Source organism: Artemia franciscana, chromosome 20, assembly GCF_032884065.1.
Source record: "Artemia franciscana chromosome 20, ASM3288406v1, whole genome shotgun sequence".
NCBI classification, from domain to species: domain Eukaryota; kingdom Metazoa; phylum Arthropoda; class Branchiopoda; order Anostraca; family Artemiidae; genus Artemia; species Artemia franciscana.
Genome location: NC_088882.1, coordinates 20,240,368 through 20,258,398, shown reverse-complemented (window position 1 = coordinate 20,258,398; position 18,031 = coordinate 20,240,368). Strand labels below are relative to the sequence as shown.

Here is an 18,031-nt window from a genome sequence, read left to right as displayed (position 1 = left end):
ATAATATCACCACCAAATTTCAGAGTAATTTTTGGAACTTCATGCTTATTTGTAAATAAAACAGCTTCAGTTTTGTTTTTATCAAATTCAAGTTTATTTTTAGCAGACCACTCCTGAAACTTTGTAAACACTTTCTGAGCTATTTCTTACAGTTGACCAATACTTTCTGAACTTATTATCATACAAATATCATCTGCGTAGGCTTGTATAATACAATTTTTGTCAATTTTTTCATTCAAAAGATCATTTATATTAATTAACCATAAAAATGGAGATAAAATTCCACTCTGAGGACATGATTTTTCCAGAACCCTTGAAACTTCATTTTGGTATGTAACTACACGGTCATTAAAATAACTATGAACTAATTTTATCAAACTTCCCGGACATTCTTTTTCTATCAATTTTTTAATTATTCCTGGATGCCAAGCGTTATCAAAAGCCCCTTTTATGTCGAAAAAAATACATAAAGTAAATTTCTTTTTTAAATTATTATTTTCAACAACAGTGACAACATTATCTACTGCATCAACTGTACCTTTCCCCTTACTAAATCCAAACTGCAAAGTAGAAATCCAATTCTTTTCAGAACTTAAATTATACAGTTTACGCATTATTACTTTTTCAAATACTTTACCTAAATTCGAAAGTAAACTAATAGGGCGATAAGAACGGGGACTCCCATCATTTTTCTTTCCTTTTTTCAAAATAATTATCACATTAGCTTTTTTCCACTCCTTAGGAAAATAACACAAATTTAAATATGCATTTATGACTTTTAAAAAAGACGGTGTTATCACATTGATATTTTTTTTCAAAACAAGATTTAAGATTCCATCTGGACCTGGAGCTTTCATTGGTTTCAAAGAACCAATAGCATCTTTTAAAACATCAGCATTAATTTCATCTTCTCCAGAAGTAACATTTTGAACAAAATTTTGAACTTGTTGTCTCACATAAGAATGGAACATATTATCATTAACACTATCGTCTTTTTGGAACCACTTAGCCAAAAGTTCATCACCTGCTTCATTCAGTGATGAAGTTCTGCTTCCATCATCTTTTAACACATGCACAGGCTGAATACATCCGCCATCTGACCGACATATCTTGTGAATAATCTGCCATGGATCAAAGCTAGCTCTTTCTTCACAAAAATTTTTCCAATCTTCTCTCTTAGCTCTTACAATTTCATATTTATAATCTTTAAGGGAATTTTTCATATTTACTTCACTTTCTAAATCATCTAAAATTTTATAAATTCTCAAATTCCTTCTATAAATGTGCCTTAATCTTGTCAATTCCGGATTCCACCACCTAGCATACTTTTTTGATCTTTTACTGCCAAAAACTGGGGTCAAATCAGCAGTGGCATCAGAAATCAGCTTTCTAAAACTTTCAACAGCCACATCTATCTCTTGTACAGACGACACAGGAAGCGAATACACATCATCTATTGAAAGTTTCATCTAGGGAAAGTTTCTACCCCTTGCACAGCATCTAACACTATTACAAAAGAAATATAAAAATGATGAGACAATGACGGGAAATCCGAAAGAACCATCCAATCCTTAGCAAACTGGACTAGATTAGAACCTACAGCTGTGACATCAGGGCTAGAAGAGCCGACGTAATACGTCGGCACATCTGGGTCATTTATAACAACTAAATTATTATTAGCAAAATAATCTTCTAATTCTTTTCCTCTTCGATCACTATTGCAACTTGTCATCCAAATCGGGCTTTTAGCATTAAAGTCACCACCAACAACATGATTACTATGATTGCTTAACCCATCAGTCACAGCTAATACATCAGATACTGACTGAATTGATGGGGGACAATATATTGACGAAACAACAACTTTATGACTTGGCAAATAAATAGACACAGTTACACATTTATTAGACGAATCATCATAGTTAATATCTGCACGATTTAAAACAGCTGCACTAAAAAACCTCCTATCGTAATCAATTTTTGAGAAACAACCGTATTCTCTTGGAATACACGAAAGCTATCCGAACTTATTAACATAGGGTTCCTGCAGCAGAACAACATCTGGCTTTCTTTCTGCAAGGGTTTGTTGTAACTGCACCATTGCATTGAAAGAATGCTGCAAGTTAATCTGGATGAAAGACAATGATTTATTCACATCATTTACACTGCCTGATTGCAACATTATTGACCCTCGTGATACAGAATCCTGTCTTTCAGTTTTGCTATAATCTTTTGTGCAGTTGGGCACTTTTTAATTTCGTACGACGCATGTGGGCTTCCAATGGTCTTGCTATGGTGACAAGCACGGCACGATGGGCGATCAGAAAATGTTTTTGGGCAATCATCAAATGAATGGTTACCCATGCAAAAAGAGCAGCACTGCGTGCCTCTGCACGCAGTTGCTCGGTGGCCATAAAGGCAGCAATTTGAACAGTTTATTAGGAACACATAGTCTTCACAGCGCTTCAACAAGAAGCCAAGTTTCACGTGACCATTTAACAGGATAGACTTGCGGATGTTTGGGCTAACTTCAAGTACGACATTAGCACGGCTTCTATCTTTCCACAACATTGTGACAACTTTCAGTAGCTCACCATGATCAACCATGACTTTTACATTATCGTTGCTTCGCAAGAACTCTGTGCGGAAGGAATCGGCGTCTTCACACTCCGTGACGTCGTATACAATTATTCTCGGCATCTTTTTCTTTACTTGCACAGCTTTATATTTTGTAACCTCTACTTTCTTGTTAAATGAAGAAATTGCCTCTTCTGCATCGGACTCGGATCCCAGTTCAAATATAATTTTTCCATTCTTCGCAGGTACTGTCTTTTTCACAACAAAATTTTTACTGTCTTTGTCGATAGCCTGGTAAAAACTTTTGGTCAGCTTTTGTAAATCATTTCGTCCCAGACGTTTATCACTATTTTTGTCATATTCTACGGGTTCAAGAATGACCGAATAAACGTTTTGGCCACGTACGGCAGATGCAAACGAACGGGATGAGGTCACAGTCGGCTGTGCAGCCCCAAGCATAGAGATGGGTGTTTTATTTAGGTCTCCAATACGTTCTTGCAGTTTCACAATTGTTTGCAGGTGGCGATTCTCCTTACGAAGTAGTTCTGAGTTCTCTTCTATAACATTCTGATGTAGAACGAGGATCCGGTCGCATATATCTTTAACATTGCCCTTCCCGCCAGGGACTTTTTTTACATTTCCGAAAACTTCTCTCAGCAAACCTAATAACATAGAGACACTTTTTTGTTTTTCAACGGGACAAAGAATTTCGTCATCATTTTGATTAGCCGCATCATTGCCCGAAGCCATTGCCACTGTCACTTGGTTCAACATTCAACGTCTAACGACGTTCACGTTTCAACGTCTAAATGAACGCCATCTATGATAGCTGAAATTAGTTACAATCTAACAATGTCAACGCCAAAAAAAATGAGCTAACTATTTCAATAGATAGCTTCAACCAAATGCCAACTTTATGGGCAGATCTTAGTAAGGTAGGTTTAACCTAGCCCACTTAAGCATCCACAGATACACTGTATCAGTCAATCCAAGAGAATCATCGTAATCCAAATTGAACAATTTTCTCACTGTTTACATTCAGACAAACTTACTAAACTCCCCTTCCTATAAGTAAATACACTTTTTACGATATATGCAACATGCAATAATGACTTATCGATAATCGTATATTAATCGTAAAATATGACCTTACAAAATCATTAAACAAACTAAAACAAGTTTGTTTCATATTGTGGTAATGGATTCTTAGAAGAATGAAGTTAATTGCATTTCATGTGAATACTTTTCTTTTTCCTTGCAGATAAAAACAGGATTCATGATGAACATATTTTGTGTAATTGTTCTCTGTGCTCTGACTGAGACGCTTGGAGTTGCATTGTTTGACATAAAGACCTTTCCCGATTGGGCAAATAAGACAGAAATAACAATAGTGTCGCCATGAAGTAAAAGTTGGAGCAAAATGTTAATAGTTTTTTGTGGAATTCTTTATATTTGTACATAAAATAAGTATAGAAATTGTTGTAGTATATTATTCAGCTAAACTATAGTTTTGAAGACTTAGAAAAAAAGATGTTTGATATTTCAAAGTAATTTTGTTGCGCATGTAGCCAAACTTTACTTAAAGGAATCGTACTTTGAATCGGATTTTTAATGTGAGGGTGAATCTGAAAAAAAAGAACGTTTATCCTGCCTTATTTAAATGTTCTCAATCCCTTATGTACGTTTCAGAGATATAATGAGATATATGTTTATTGAACAAAGAAAACAAACACTATTCGTCATTCGCCTGCCAAGAAAGGCAATAAGCTTGGAAGGGCAAGCGAGGTTATCACCCTCAGCTAATTAAAACCATGTTCATATCACGCCACTCAATACAAAAGAAAATCAACTGATGAAGGAAGAAAGGAAAAAAGGAGAAAGAGGAAAAGACAAAAAGAAGACCAAAAAAAATAACAGAAAAAAATTAACAGCAAAATAAATCAGGGAAATGTCTTGAATAGAATGACAACCTGGAACAGGCCTCACATCAAAATCACTCACGAGGTAAAAGAAAATTCTTTACCCGTGACTTGAAAGCCGGAAGACTAAGTACATTTTTAACACCCTCGGGGAAAATAATCTGAACATGGGAACCATAATGGCGAATCACAAGAGATGCCCGAGTGGTACTCCTAAACTCATGAGTTAAGCTATCAGCTTTTCTTGTATTATGATCATGACGGTCTCTATTAAAATTAAAAAGATTTTCAAAAGCAGGGGTGAATAGGCGATTCAAATATTTATACGAGAAAATCGCGACTTGGTAATCTTGAATTCGGGATACATCCATTAACTTATTCTTTGTTAAATTCATATGAGTAGGAACCTCATGAGAATCATAAAGTTCTGATAGTGATTGTGCAGCTTTATTCTGAAGTTTTTTTACTCTTTTGAAACATGTTACAAAATTACTTGCCCATATAGAGCATCCGTAGACAATATATGGCCAAAATTTAGAAAAATAAATCATTTTTACAGTCTTCTTGGGGACTAGATTTTTAATTCTTCGCATCACCCCAAGACCTCTGCTTGATTTTTCAGCTACCGCATTTGAATGGTTTTTCCACGACAGTTTTTCATCAATTAAAAACCCCAAATATTTCGTTGTTGCAACTCTTTTTATCACATTTCCTCGAACCATGATTTCATCATTGCCAACACTTAACGAATGTCTAGAGAATATCATGAAAAAGTTTTAAAAAAGTTTAGGGATAACAAATTTTGTTGAGAAAAAGTTGGAAATTCAGAGACAGCATTATGAATTTTATTATACAAAACATCAAGCGAGGGCACAGCTAGAAAGAACAAAGCGTCATCTGAAAACAGGATGACACCAGCCACCGACAGGTAATGCTTCACTCGATCAATAAAAATGATGAAAAGAAGGGGTTCCAGGATTGAACCTTCTGGGACCCTGCACTCTATTTTCTTTTTTGAAGATAAAAATGATCCATTCTGTACTATCCGATACCGATCGTGTAGATATGATGAAAACCAATCAAGGCTTGAACCCTTCACCCCAATCCAGTCAAGAGCTTGAATAAGCCCTGGATGGTCCACCATATCGACCGCTTTTCACATTTCCAAAAACACAGCTGCATGTATAAGACCAGCTTCAAATGCATCATAAATTCAATCAACCAATTTCAGAACTGCCATATCTGTAGATTGCCCTTTTCTGAACCCAAATTGGTTTCCCATTAGAATTTTATTCTTTTCAATATAATAACTTAATTGGGCATGTACAGCTTTCTCATATAACTTAGAGAAAAATAGGAGAATAGATATAAGTCTTCGATTCGATGGGTCATCTTTTTTCCCTCCTTTATGAAAAGGAACCACTCTTGCGATCTTTAGTGCTTCCGGGAAGACTCCAAGATCCGGAGAAAGGTTGATGAGGTGCGTCAAGACAGGTAAGACACTCGTTTTTGCGGCTTTTTTTAGTTTCAGCGACAACTCATCCATCCACCTAGAACTCAACTTCATCGTAGGCAGAAATTTTGCCACTTCCTGTTCCAAATATCTTGCAAATTCAAAGGAATTCTCACGTGCAGGCTGTCTTTCAAAAACAGATCCAAAACTCACAGATGTGCGTAGGTTAGCCCGCGCTTGATCGCTAAGTCTTTTTCCTTCATTTGCAAAATAACCACACAGAAATTCAGCCATGTTTTGAGAATCAGCAAGACGACCTTCTGTCGTCTCCATGGCTCTCACCTCTTCCCTACTGTGAAAATTACCCAAAAGTTTATTTATTGTTTTCCATGTATTTGTCATAATCCCTTGATTTTCATGAATTTATTTTGAAAATGAAGTTTCTGAGCTTTCCGTTTTACTGAATTTAAAATATTGTGAAATTTTTTGAATTTTATAAAATTATCATCCCAACAAATCGTTAAATAATTCACATAAAGTTGTTTTTTCTGCTTTATTGAACCTTTATTGAATCCAATTCTTTTGATGTATCTTTTAGCATCAAAATTCCGATTTTTAGAGTTTCGTTTAATATTGAGCCGGGTCGCAATCAAAAGAACACCTTGAACTTTTCCTCTGAACCCCAAATGTAGATGTCGCATAACAGGTTAGACCTAAAAGGAAAATAAAAGAGACGCTTTTGCGTGAACAAAGTGCATATGACGAATAATTGAGCAAGTGTTGTTAAAAATTTCAAAATTATTTTGTTATCTAATATCATAAATATGTGCATAAAACTCGAGGTCTCTACATTTTGTATTCTTAAAGCGTAGTTGATTTAGATGAATGAAACTGGCAGAATATTCTTAGAACCTAAACTGTGTCCAGAGATGATTTACCGAGGTATCTGAGTCAACCCGTCAATACACTGACCCTTGATGAACTTAAAAAAAAATATGTGCTATAAAACTAAACGTAGTAAAAACGGATACAAGTATATGGCTCAAATTCATACTAATATCATTTAAAACCCTGTATTAATTGAAGTCCTGACTTTGAATGAAAAGGAGGAAAAACAACCTCTGATAAAAGAAAGGCACACAAGAAATTGAGAAATTCAAGAACAAAAAGTTAATTTGTATTATCTACATATTGCGAAGTAATCTAATTTATTATATATGTAATAATTACATATAATAATTACAATAATTAATAATAATTACATATAATAATTACATATAATATATATATATATATATATATATATATATATATATATATATATATATATATATATATATATATATATATATATATATATATATATATATATATATATATAGTGGTAGGCATGTTTGTTTTTTTGTATGTTTGTTTGTAAAAAGAGGGTGTACATATGACGTCATTATAAGTGTATATGGCTTTGTATATGACGTCATTATAAGATGACATTACAGACCAGGACACCGGGACAAAAATGACGACCGGGACACAGGGAATATAAACGACGACCGGGACAGTCAAAAAGAAATTACAGACCGGGACACCGATACACAAATGACGACCGGGACACCTTGACGCAGGCAACATAAATGACAAGCGGGACGCTCAAAGAGAAATTACAGACCGGGACACCGGAACAAAAATGACCGGGACACAGGGAATATAAATGACGACCGGGACACAGGGAAACAACTGCAACGGGGACGCCGGGGGCACAGGGGGGATATATCAATGACGACGGGGACATAGGGAATATTCGATTAGCAATCACCATCAACAGAGCTCAAGGGCAATCATTAGAAAAATGCGGCATAGATGTGAAGAATGTTATATATTCGCAAAATTTGCGTAGTTAAAAACATATCTATATATATATATATATAAAAATAAGTGGTTTGTCTGTGTACTGACTTCATGTTTGTCGACTGTCAACTGACGTCACGTTTGTCGACTGACGTCATTATAAGGATTGAGGATTATGCCTTCGTGAATTTGTTTGTCGACTGACGTCATGTTTGTCGACTGACGAAATTACAGACCGGGACACCGGGACACAAATGACGACCGGGACACCGGGACACAGGGAATACAAATGACGACCGGGACACTCAAAGAGAAATTACAGACTGGGACACCAGGACACAAATAACGACCGGGACAGGGAATATAAATGACAACCGGGACACAGGGACACAACTACAACGGGGACGCCGGGGGGCACAAGAGGGATATATAATGACGACCGGGACACAGGGAATTTTCGATTAGCAATCACCATCAACAAAGCTCAAGGGCAATCATTGGAATAATGAGGTATAGATCTGAATACGGATTGTTTTTCCCATGGACAATTATATGTTGCATGGTGAAAAGTCGGTAAACCTGACAATCCCAGGACACAAATGACGACCGGGACACAGAGAATATAAATGACGACCGGGACACTCAAAGAGAAATTACAGACTGGGACACCGGGACACAAATGACGACCGGGACACAGGGAATATAAATGACGACCGGGGCACAGGGACACAACTACAACGGGGACGCCGGGGGCACAGGGGGGATATATAAATGACGACAGGGACACAGGGAATGTTTGATTAGCAACCACCATCAACAAAGCTCAAGTACAATCATTAGAATTATGAGGTATAGATCTGAATACGGATTGTTTTTCCCATGGACAATTATATGTTGCATGTTCAAGAGTCGGTAAACCTGACAATATATTTATATGCACAGACAATGGGACAGCGAAGAATGTTGTATATTCGCCAGTTTTACGTAGTTAAGAACATATATATACCTATCTATATTCACAGGTGGGACACAGGGACACAACTACAATGGCGCGTAACTAATATGGCGCGTAACGACTTACGGGCGCGGGGGAGCTTGGGGGCGCGAAACGCACCCACCAACTAGGTGTTGGGGTGGCGCCACCCCAACAGCAAGTATATATCTATCTACATTCACAAGTGGGACAAAGGGACACAACTACAATAGCGCGTAACTAATACGGCACGTAATAACTTAAGGGCGCGGAGGGGGCTTTGGGGGGGTGAAGCACCCCCACCAATTAGTTGTTGGTGTGGTGCTTCGCGCCAGAAAAAAATTTCTGAGGCTCGTAACTTCTGATGGGTGACGCTAAACTTGATAAAACTTATATATTTAAAATCAGCATAAAAATTTAATTCTTGTGGTGTAACTCTTGGTATCAAAATTTAGTTTTTTAAGGGTTTTGGTTGCCATTGAGCCGGTCCGCTTGTTACCACGGACTGTCTGAAAAAGATCAGAGGCAACTAAACTTACCCATCCAAGCCTTTTTCCACTAAATCATCAGATAAAAATTTGAGCTAGCTATTCTGTTAATAACTGTTAAAAGGTCAGTTAACGAACCTCTCGTTTAAAAAAACCTAGGGCCCCAGGGATATCGTTGTAACTTATACCCTAAATATATATATGGTTCTTATATACTAATGTTCACGAAGATATTTCCTAAAAATTAGAATTAACATCAACAGAGTAAACATCAATAGTAAATCAACACTATCTAGCCTCTGGTATTTTGATCAATGAAAGTTAGAATAAACGTTGCATTGGGCTTTTAAAGAAGTTTTTAATGAAGCGAATAATATAATGAAAGTGATACGAATTAGAAGTGGATTTGAAGATCTCGAATAGCCTCATGGTTATAAGAGCAGACTTTTTTCTTAATCTTCGATGTCAGCAAAGAGTCTGTCATATATTTTTGAGAATATAAAGAATAAGAGAGGCGGAATGATGATATTCAAAGCCACGCTTTAAATGTTTCATTTGGTAAAGTCCTTATCATAGCCTGTTTCCATAATTGTGGAATTTTTTTACGCTATCAGAAATTTAAAAATTGGCTACAATCACAATAGTATTTTAGTTGATGTAAAGTCATTAGAGAAGAATTGTAATAGATCATAATCAGATAGGTTCGGACTTCAGAAACTTTAGTGCTGTATCCTTTACCTCCTTTGTTGAACCGTCCTGGCTAAGTGGTTGGGGCGCTGGGTTGAGAATTCTTCATCTACGGTTTTGATCCCTGGTGTGGCTAGTTACTTGGTTTGGGACGGGGATCAGTGGCATGACTCTAAAAACTACTTACTTAATGTAGAAGAACTATAATTTCATTTCATTTATGGAAGCTCTGGGAATGACACAAATACTCGAAATTGAGACTAACTCCTTTAGCGGCAAAATTTTTTCTATAGAAGAATATTATACAAATCGCAACTTAACTTTGACTTTACATCACTTTGACGTCGTTTCAGCTAATAATATTTTCCAATTGCATTAACATCAAAGCAGCTTTTAATGATTAATATAACATCATAAATGGATAACCATCATGATGTCATATTCAAAATATAACTCGGTAGTCCGTAGTCTAAGTCCTAACTTATAATGACTATAAGTAAAAAACTTTTAGTAGGTGCAGGTGTTGGATGTGCCATCTGGTGGGCAAAATTTTTTCTATAGAAGAATATTATACAAATCGCAACTTAACTTTGACTTTACATCACTTTGACGTCGTTTCAGCTAATAATATTTTCCAATTGCATTAACATCAAAGCAGCTTTTAATGATTAATATAACATCATAAATGCATAACCATCATGATGTCATATTCAAAATATAACTCGGTAGTCCGTAGTCTAAGTCCTAACTTATAATGACTATAAGTAAAAAACTTTTAGTAGGTGCAGGTGTTGGATGTGCCATCTGGTGGGTAATAAAAAAATATAGAAAAACCAGAAATGATAAAGACAGGAAGAAAAAGGAGCCCAAACCAAATCATGAGGAAATTATTTATCCAGCCTCACTGGCACTGAAGGAAGACAAGAATGATCAAAATGTACGTCAAAGAATCGTTCAAATGTGGCAAAGGTGTAAAGATTTTTATCATTTCCTTATGAAGAAAACCGAGCCAGATAACAAGGAAAACACTGTCGTTCATCCAGCTTCACAGGATCAGAAGGATTTGACTGCCTGTCAGGTGCGGCAAACTTTTATTAATTTTTTTTTAAAAAAAGACCACAATTTTATAAAGGGATCTTCAGTCATCCCACATGAGGGTCTTGGTCTCAAAAACTCGTTCACAAACTCGGGCATGAATCAATTCGTGCCTATAATCAAGGGTGAAACAGACATGGTAAAATTTACTCGTGTAGTCAATACCCAAAAATGTATTCGTGCTGGTGGTAAGCACAATGATTTCGAAGATGTTGGCCAGGATAATTATCACCACACGTTCTTTGAGATGTTAGGAAATTGGTCCTTTGGAGACTATTCCAAAGAAGAGATGTACACATGGGCTTGGGAATTTTTAACCGAAGAGTTAAAGCTTGAAAAAAAACGTCTTTACGTTACATATTTTGGTGGTGACGAATCCTTGAGTCTCAAAACTGACATCGAATCTTTCCATATTTGGAAGAAAATATATTCGAAACACCTTGATGAAAACCAAATTCAAAAATACATCGTCAAAGGTTATCACGAAAATTTTTGGGAAATGGGACAGACTGGTCCCTGTGGTCCTTGCAGCGAAATTCACTACGACAGGATTGGAGATAGAAATGCAGCTAAACTTGTAAACACAGGAGACCCGGATGTTATAGAACTATGGAACATTGTATTTATAAGATACAACAAAGACTGTGACAACCGCCTGACGTTGTTGCCAAAACAACATGTTGATTGTGGCATGGGGCTAGAACGATTAGTCTCCATTGTCCAAAAAAAGAGATCTAACTACAATACGGATCTTTTTACTCCTTTGTTTAATGCAATTGAACAAAAGTCTAACATCAAAAAGAAATACGAAGAAATTCATGGGGCCAAGGATAAAGATTGTGTAAATATGGCCTACAGAATAGTTGCAGACCACATACGATGCTTAACTATAGCCTTTTCTGACGATGAAACCTTATCTCCAGGTAACACTGGAAGAAAATATGTTCTCCGGAAAATTTTACGTCGTGGTGTATACTATGCAACCGAAATACTAAAGTTCGAGGAAACTTCTTTCGGATCTTTGGTCCATGTTGTTGTAAAGATGTTAGGAAAAACCTTCCCTGAGCTACAAAAAAATCCCAAAAGGATCGAAAAAATTATAAATGCCGAAGAAGAACAATTCCGTAAAACTCTCACGCACGGAAGTAGCGTTTTCAAAAAAAATGTTGAAAAGCTCGAAGGAACAAAAATCTTTCCTGTAGAAATTGCTTGGACTTTAAAAGATACACACGGCTTACCAGTTTCAATAACAAAACTCATGTGCGAGGAAAGAGGTCTAAAATTAGACATGAAAAAATTTGACGAATACGAAAGAAAAGCTAAAGAGCGTTCAAAACAAAATGAAAAATGCAGAACAAACAATTAGTTTTCAGCTACAGCTCTTCTGCAGACACTAAATTAAATGAAGCAAGAAACAAAGCATATACTGCAGCAAGAGAAATTGCCTTTACTGCAGCAGGATACATATTGCATCAACTGTAGCAAGACAGTGTATTAAACGCGAAGAGTGACATTGCATTAACTGCAGGAAGACACATTGCATTTGCTGCAGAAAAACACATTGTATTAACTGCGAAAGAGACGTTGCATTAACTGCAACAAGATAAATTGCATTAACTGCAGCAAGACACACTGCAATAACTAGAGCGAGAGACATTGCATTAGCTGCAGTAAGAGACGTTGCATTAACTGAAGTAAGAGACATTGCATTAACTGCAGCAATAGACATTGCATTAAATGAAGCAAGATACGTTGCATCAACTGCAACAAGACAAAATACATTGACTGCAGCAAGAGATGCTGCATTAACTGCAACAAGACAAGTTACATCAACTGCAGCAAAAGACGTTGCATTAAATGCAGCAAGAGATCTTGCTTTAGCTTTAGCCGAGACGTTGCATTGACTGTAGCAAGAGACATTACATTAACTGCAGCAAGAGACGTTGCATTAACTGCAGCAAGAGAGATTGCACTAACTGTAACAAGAGACATTGCATTAACTGGAAGAGACCTTGCATCAAAGCAACAAGACAAATTGTGTTAACTGCAGCAAGAGATATTGCAATAACTGCAGATAGAGATGTTGTACTAACTGCAGCAAGAGATTTTGCATTAAATGCAGCAAGAGATATTGCTGCATTGCCTTGCATTACGACATTGCATTAAGAGACATTGCATTAACTGCTGGAAGAGACGTTGCATTGAATGCAGCAAGAGACGCTGCATTAACTGCAGCAAGAGACGTTGCGTTGACTGAAGCTAGAGATATTGCATTAAGTGCAGCAAGACATATTGCATTAACTACAGAAAGACACATTGCATGAACTGCAGCAAGAGACGTTGCATTAACTGTAGCTAGACATATTTCTTTAACTGCAGCAATAGACATTGTAGTAACTGCAGCAAGAGACATTATATTAACTGTAGCAAGAGACATTGCATTAACTGCAGCAAGAGAAATTCCATTACTTGGAGTGAGAGACATTGCATTAACTGTAGCAAGAGAAATTGCATTAACTGAACCAGGAGACGTTGCATCAACTGCAGTAAGAGACATTGCATCAACTGCAGTAAGAGAGTTTGCACTATTTGCAGCAAGAGATATTGCATTATTTGCAGTTCGAGAAACTACATTAACTGAAGCAAGAGACATTACATTAACTGCAGCAAGATACTTTGCACTAACTGCAGCAAGAGACATTGCAATAATTGCAGTTAGAGACGCAGCATTAACTGCACAGTGATATATTGCATTAAAACCAGTAAGAGACGTTGCATTAACTACAATAAGAGATATTGCATTAACTACAGCAAGAAATATTGCATTAACTGCATCAAGACACTTTGCATTAACTGAAGTAAAACAATTGTATTAACTACTAGCTGTTGGGGTGGCGCTTCGTGCCACCCCAACCCCTAGTTGGTGGGGGGCACTTCGAACCCCCCCCCCAAGCCCCCCGCGCACGTAAGTCGTTAAGCGCCATATTAGTTACGCTACGCGCCATTGTAGTTGTGTCCCTGTGTCCCACCTGTGAATATAGATAGATATATACATATATTTTTAACTACGTACAACTTGCGAATATACAACATTCTTGGCTGTCCCATTGTCTGTGTATATAAATAAATTGTCAGGTTTACCGACTCTTGAACATGCAACATATAATTGTCTATGGGAAAAACAATCTGTATTCAGATCTATACCTCATTATTCTAATGATTGCCCTTGAGCTTTGTTGATGGTGATTGCTAATCAAACATTCCCTGTGTCCCCGTCGTCATTTATATATCCCCCTGTGCCCCCCGGCGTCCCCGTTGTTGTTGTTTCCCTGTGTCCCGGTGTCCCAGTCTGTAATTTCTCTTTGAGTGTCCAGGTCGTCATTTATATTCCCTGTGTCCCGGTGTTTCGGTCGTCATTTTTTCCCGGTTGTCATTTATGTTCCGGTGTCCCGGTCTGTAATTTCTCTTTGAGTGTCCTGGTCGTCATTTATATCCCCTGTGTCCCGGTCGTCATTTGTGTCCCGGCGCTTTGTTGATGGTGATTGCTAATCGAACATTCCTTGTGTCCCGGTCGCTTTCTCTTTGAGTGTCCCGGTCGTCATTTATATTCCCTATGTCTGTGTCCTGGTCGTCATTTATATTCCCTGTGTCCCGGTCGTCATTTGTGTCCCGGTATCCCAGACTGTAATTTCTCTTTGAGTGTCCCAGTCGTCATTTATATAGATATATAGATACAGTTTCTTTTTCATTTTTTTTTCTTTTTTAGTTTTTTCTTTTCCTAGTTTTTTTCTTTTTTAGTTTTTCTTTTTTAAGTTTTTTCTTTTTATTGATTTGTTTTCTTTAATTTGTCAATGTTCATTCTAACATTGGCACTTGGAAAAATCTCTACGTGCCAAGCAAGCTAAAGCTCCAACAATTTATAATAAACCTCAAATTTTGGGTATCTGTTTTAAGGTTTTCGAATTACCTTAATCTTTTGTCAAAATATATTGAAATATTTGTGCAATTCCCAGTTCTTTGTTAGTTTTTTCTTTTTTTAGTTTTTTAGCTTTTTTAGTTTTTTTTCTTTTTAGTTTTTTACCTTTTTATTTTTTTATTTTTTTTACATTTTTTCTTTTTAAGTTTTTTCTTTTTTTAATTTTTTTTTTATTTTTTAGTTTTTATTTAGTTTTTTCTTTTTAGTTTTTTACCATTTTTCTTTTTTCAGTTTTCTTTTTCTTCTTTATTTTTCAGACGTCATATGCAAACCCTCAATACAAAAAAACATACAACTTATTTTAAGATATAATCTGGCGTAACAGACATAACAGACAGACAACTTATTTATATATATATAGATAGCAAGAAACGTTGCATTAACTGCGGCAAGAGACGCTGCATTAAATGCAGTAAGACATTGCGTTAACTGCAGCACGAGAGGTTGCATTAAATGCAGCAATTGACTATTCGGTTAATGAATAAAGACACGTTACATTAACTGCAGCAAGTGCATTAACTGCAGCAAGTGCATTAACTGCAGCAAGAGACGTTGCATTCATGAAGCAAGAGACGTTGCATTAATTGGAGCGAAAGACATTGCAAAAACTGTAGCAAGAAAAGTTGCATTAACTGCAGTAAGAAACGTTGCATTAGGTTCAGCAAGAGACATAGCATTAGCCGCAGCAAATGAAATTGCAATAACTGTAATAAAAGACGTTGCATTTACTTCAGCAAGACACATTACATTAACTGCGACAAGAGACGTTACATTAACAGTATAAACGGAAAATGCATTAACTGCAGCTAAGGACATTTTATTTACTGCAACAATTGACATTGCAATAAATACAGTAAGAGACATTACATTAACTGCTGCAAGATACATTGCATTATCTGCAGCAAGAGACGTTTTATTAACTGGAGGAGGAAAGATAGCATTAACTGCAGAGAGAAACGTTGCATTAACTGCAGTAATAAAAATTGCGTTAAATGCAGGAAGAGAAATCACATTAGCCGCACCAAAAGAAATTCCAATAACTGCAGCAAGAGACGTTGAATTAACTGAAGCAAGACACATTGCATTAACTGCGACAAGAGATGTTGCATTAACATTGCATAAACTGTAGCTAGAGACTTTTCATTTACTGAAGCAAGAGACATTGCAATAAATCTATATATATAAAAATAAGTTGTCTGTGGGTTATGTCTGTTACACTTTGTCTGTTACGCCAGATTATATCTTCTATATATATAAAAATAAGTTGTATGAATTTTTGTGTTGAGGGTTTAAATGTAAAAACTGGGAATTGCATAAATATTTCGAAATATTTTGACAATAGATTAATGTAATTTGAAAATCTTAAAAAGATACTTAAAATTTTGAGGTTTATTATAAATTGTTGAGCATTAGCAAGCTTGGCACGAGGAGATTTCTCCAACTGTCAATGTTAGAATGAACACTGACAAACTGAAAAACATTGAAAAAGATAGAATGTTACCAAATCCTACAATGGCAGAAGAAACAGCCGAGGAAGCTGCTCAAAGAGTTAATGCCAAAAGGCTTGCGGGTAAAGAACGCGAAACCGTGCAGTTAGATGAAGATCAACCTGGACAGCGAGAGTCAAAACGTATCAAAACTGAAAATGATAGCGATGATGATTGGGTTTGGGATTTTGACTTGGATAAGGTCATCAATGCCTACCAGATTTTAGTTATAAAAACAAAGGTTCGGCGATATGTATTTACGTCTGAAAAATAAAGAAGAATAAGAAAACTGGAACTAAAAATGTAAAAACTGGGAATTGCATAAATATTTCAATATATTTTGACAATAGATTAAAGTAATTCGAAAACCTTATAACAGATACTTAAAATTTAAGGTTTATTATAAATTGTTGAGCTTTAGCATGCTTGGCACGTGAATATTTTCCAACTGTCAATGTTAGAATGAACATTGACAAATTGAAAAACATTGAAAAAGATAGAATGCTACCAAATCCTACAATGGCAGAAGAAACAGCCGAGGAAGCTGCTCAAAGAGTTAATGCCAAAAGGCTTACGGCTAAAGAACGCAAAACCGCGCTGTTAGATGAAGATCAACCTGGACAGCGAGAGTCAAAACATATCAAAACTGAAAATGATAGCGATGATGATTGGGTTTGGGATTTTGACTTGGATAAGGTCATTAATGCCTACCAGATTTTAGTTAAAAAAAACAAAGGTTCGGCGATATGTATTTACGTCTGAGAAATAAAGAAGAAAAAGAAAACTGAAACTAAAAATGTAAAAACTGGGAATTGCATAAATATTTCAAAATATTTTGACAATAGATTAAAGTAATTCGAAAACATTAGAACACATACTTAAAATTTTGAGGTTTATTGTGAATTGTTGAGCTTTAGCATGCTTGGCAAGTGAAGATTTTTCCAACTGTCAATGTTAGAATGAAGATTGACAAATTGAAAAACATTGAAAAAGATAGAATGTCACCAACGGAAAAAATAAAACTGAAAAAAGAAAAAAGGTAAAAAACTAAAAAAAGACTAGAAAGAAAAAAACTAAAAAATAGAAAAAATTAAAAAAGAAAAAACCTAAAAAGAAAAAACCTAAAAAAATAAAAAAAATAAAAAAAGGTAAAAAACTAAAAAGAAAAAAAACTATTAAAAAGCTAAAAACTAAAAAAAAAGAAAAAACTAAAAAAATCTGGGAATTGCACAAATATTTCAATGTATTTTGACAATAGATTAAAGTAATTCAAAACCTAAAAACAGATACCCAAAATCTTGAGGTTTATTTATAAATTGTTGAGCTTTAGCATGCTTGGCACGTAAAGATTTTTCGAAGTGTCAATGTTAGAATGAACATTGGCAAATTGAAGAAAACAAATGAATAAAAAGAAGAAACTAAAAAAAAAGAATAACTAAAAAAGAAACTATATCTATATATATATATATATATATATATATATATATATATATATATATATATATATATATATATATATATAAATCAGTTG

At 35.6% G+C, this 18,031-nt stretch overlaps 3 protein-coding genes across 9 annotated transcripts in view; 2 read left to right on the top strand and 1 right to left on the bottom strand.

Annotated features, from left to right (window-relative positions):
- Window positions 1-4,053, top strand: part of LOC136039876 (Na(+)/citrate cotransporter-like) — a 101,227-nt gene extending 97,174 nt beyond the window's left edge. For all 7 annotated transcript variants that reach the window (XM_065723827.1, XM_065723826.1, XM_065723833.1 and 4 more), the window contains one exon: window positions 3,839-4,053. In XM_065723827.1, coding sequence (XP_065579899.1) covers window positions 3,839-3,979 — 141 coding nt within the window. In that variant the 3' untranslated portion in view covers window positions 3,980-4,053. The remainder of the gene's footprint in view (window positions 1-3,838) is intronic.
- Window positions 4,054-7,502: 3,449 nt separating this feature from the next.
- LOC136039875 (alanine--tRNA ligase, cytoplasmic-like) lies at window positions 7,503-17,384 on the top strand. The gene has a single exon (XM_065723825.1). It carries the CDS (start codon window positions 10,697-10,699, stop codon window positions 12,401-12,403), a length of 1,707 nt encoding a protein of 568 aa, XP_065579897.1. The 5' UTR covers window positions 7,503-10,696; the 3' UTR covers window positions 12,404-17,384.
- Window positions 13,187-15,575, bottom strand: LOC136040016 (uncharacterized). Its single transcript, XM_065724082.1, has 2 exons — window positions 15,503-15,575; window positions 13,187-13,818 (listed from the first exon to the last, which is right to left on the bottom strand). Exons 1-2 carry the CDS (start codon window positions 15,573-15,575, stop codon window positions 13,187-13,189), a joined length of 705 nt encoding a protein of 234 aa, XP_065580154.1.
- Window positions 17,385-18,031: the final 647 nt, after the last annotated feature.

Coding starts and splice junctions, on each gene's coding strand:
- LOC136039875 (XM_065723825.1), top strand. CDS start 10,697: ATGACTATAAGTAAAAAACTTTTAGTAGGTGCAGGTGTTGGATGTGCC.
- LOC136040016 (XM_065724082.1), bottom strand. CDS start 15,575: ATGAATGCAACGTCTCTTGCTGCAGTTAATGCACTTGCTGCAGTTAAT. Junction 13,819..15,502: donor TGCTGCAGTTAATGTAACGT/GTCTTTATTCAT, acceptor CTCTTATTGTAG/TTAATGCAACGTCTCTTACT.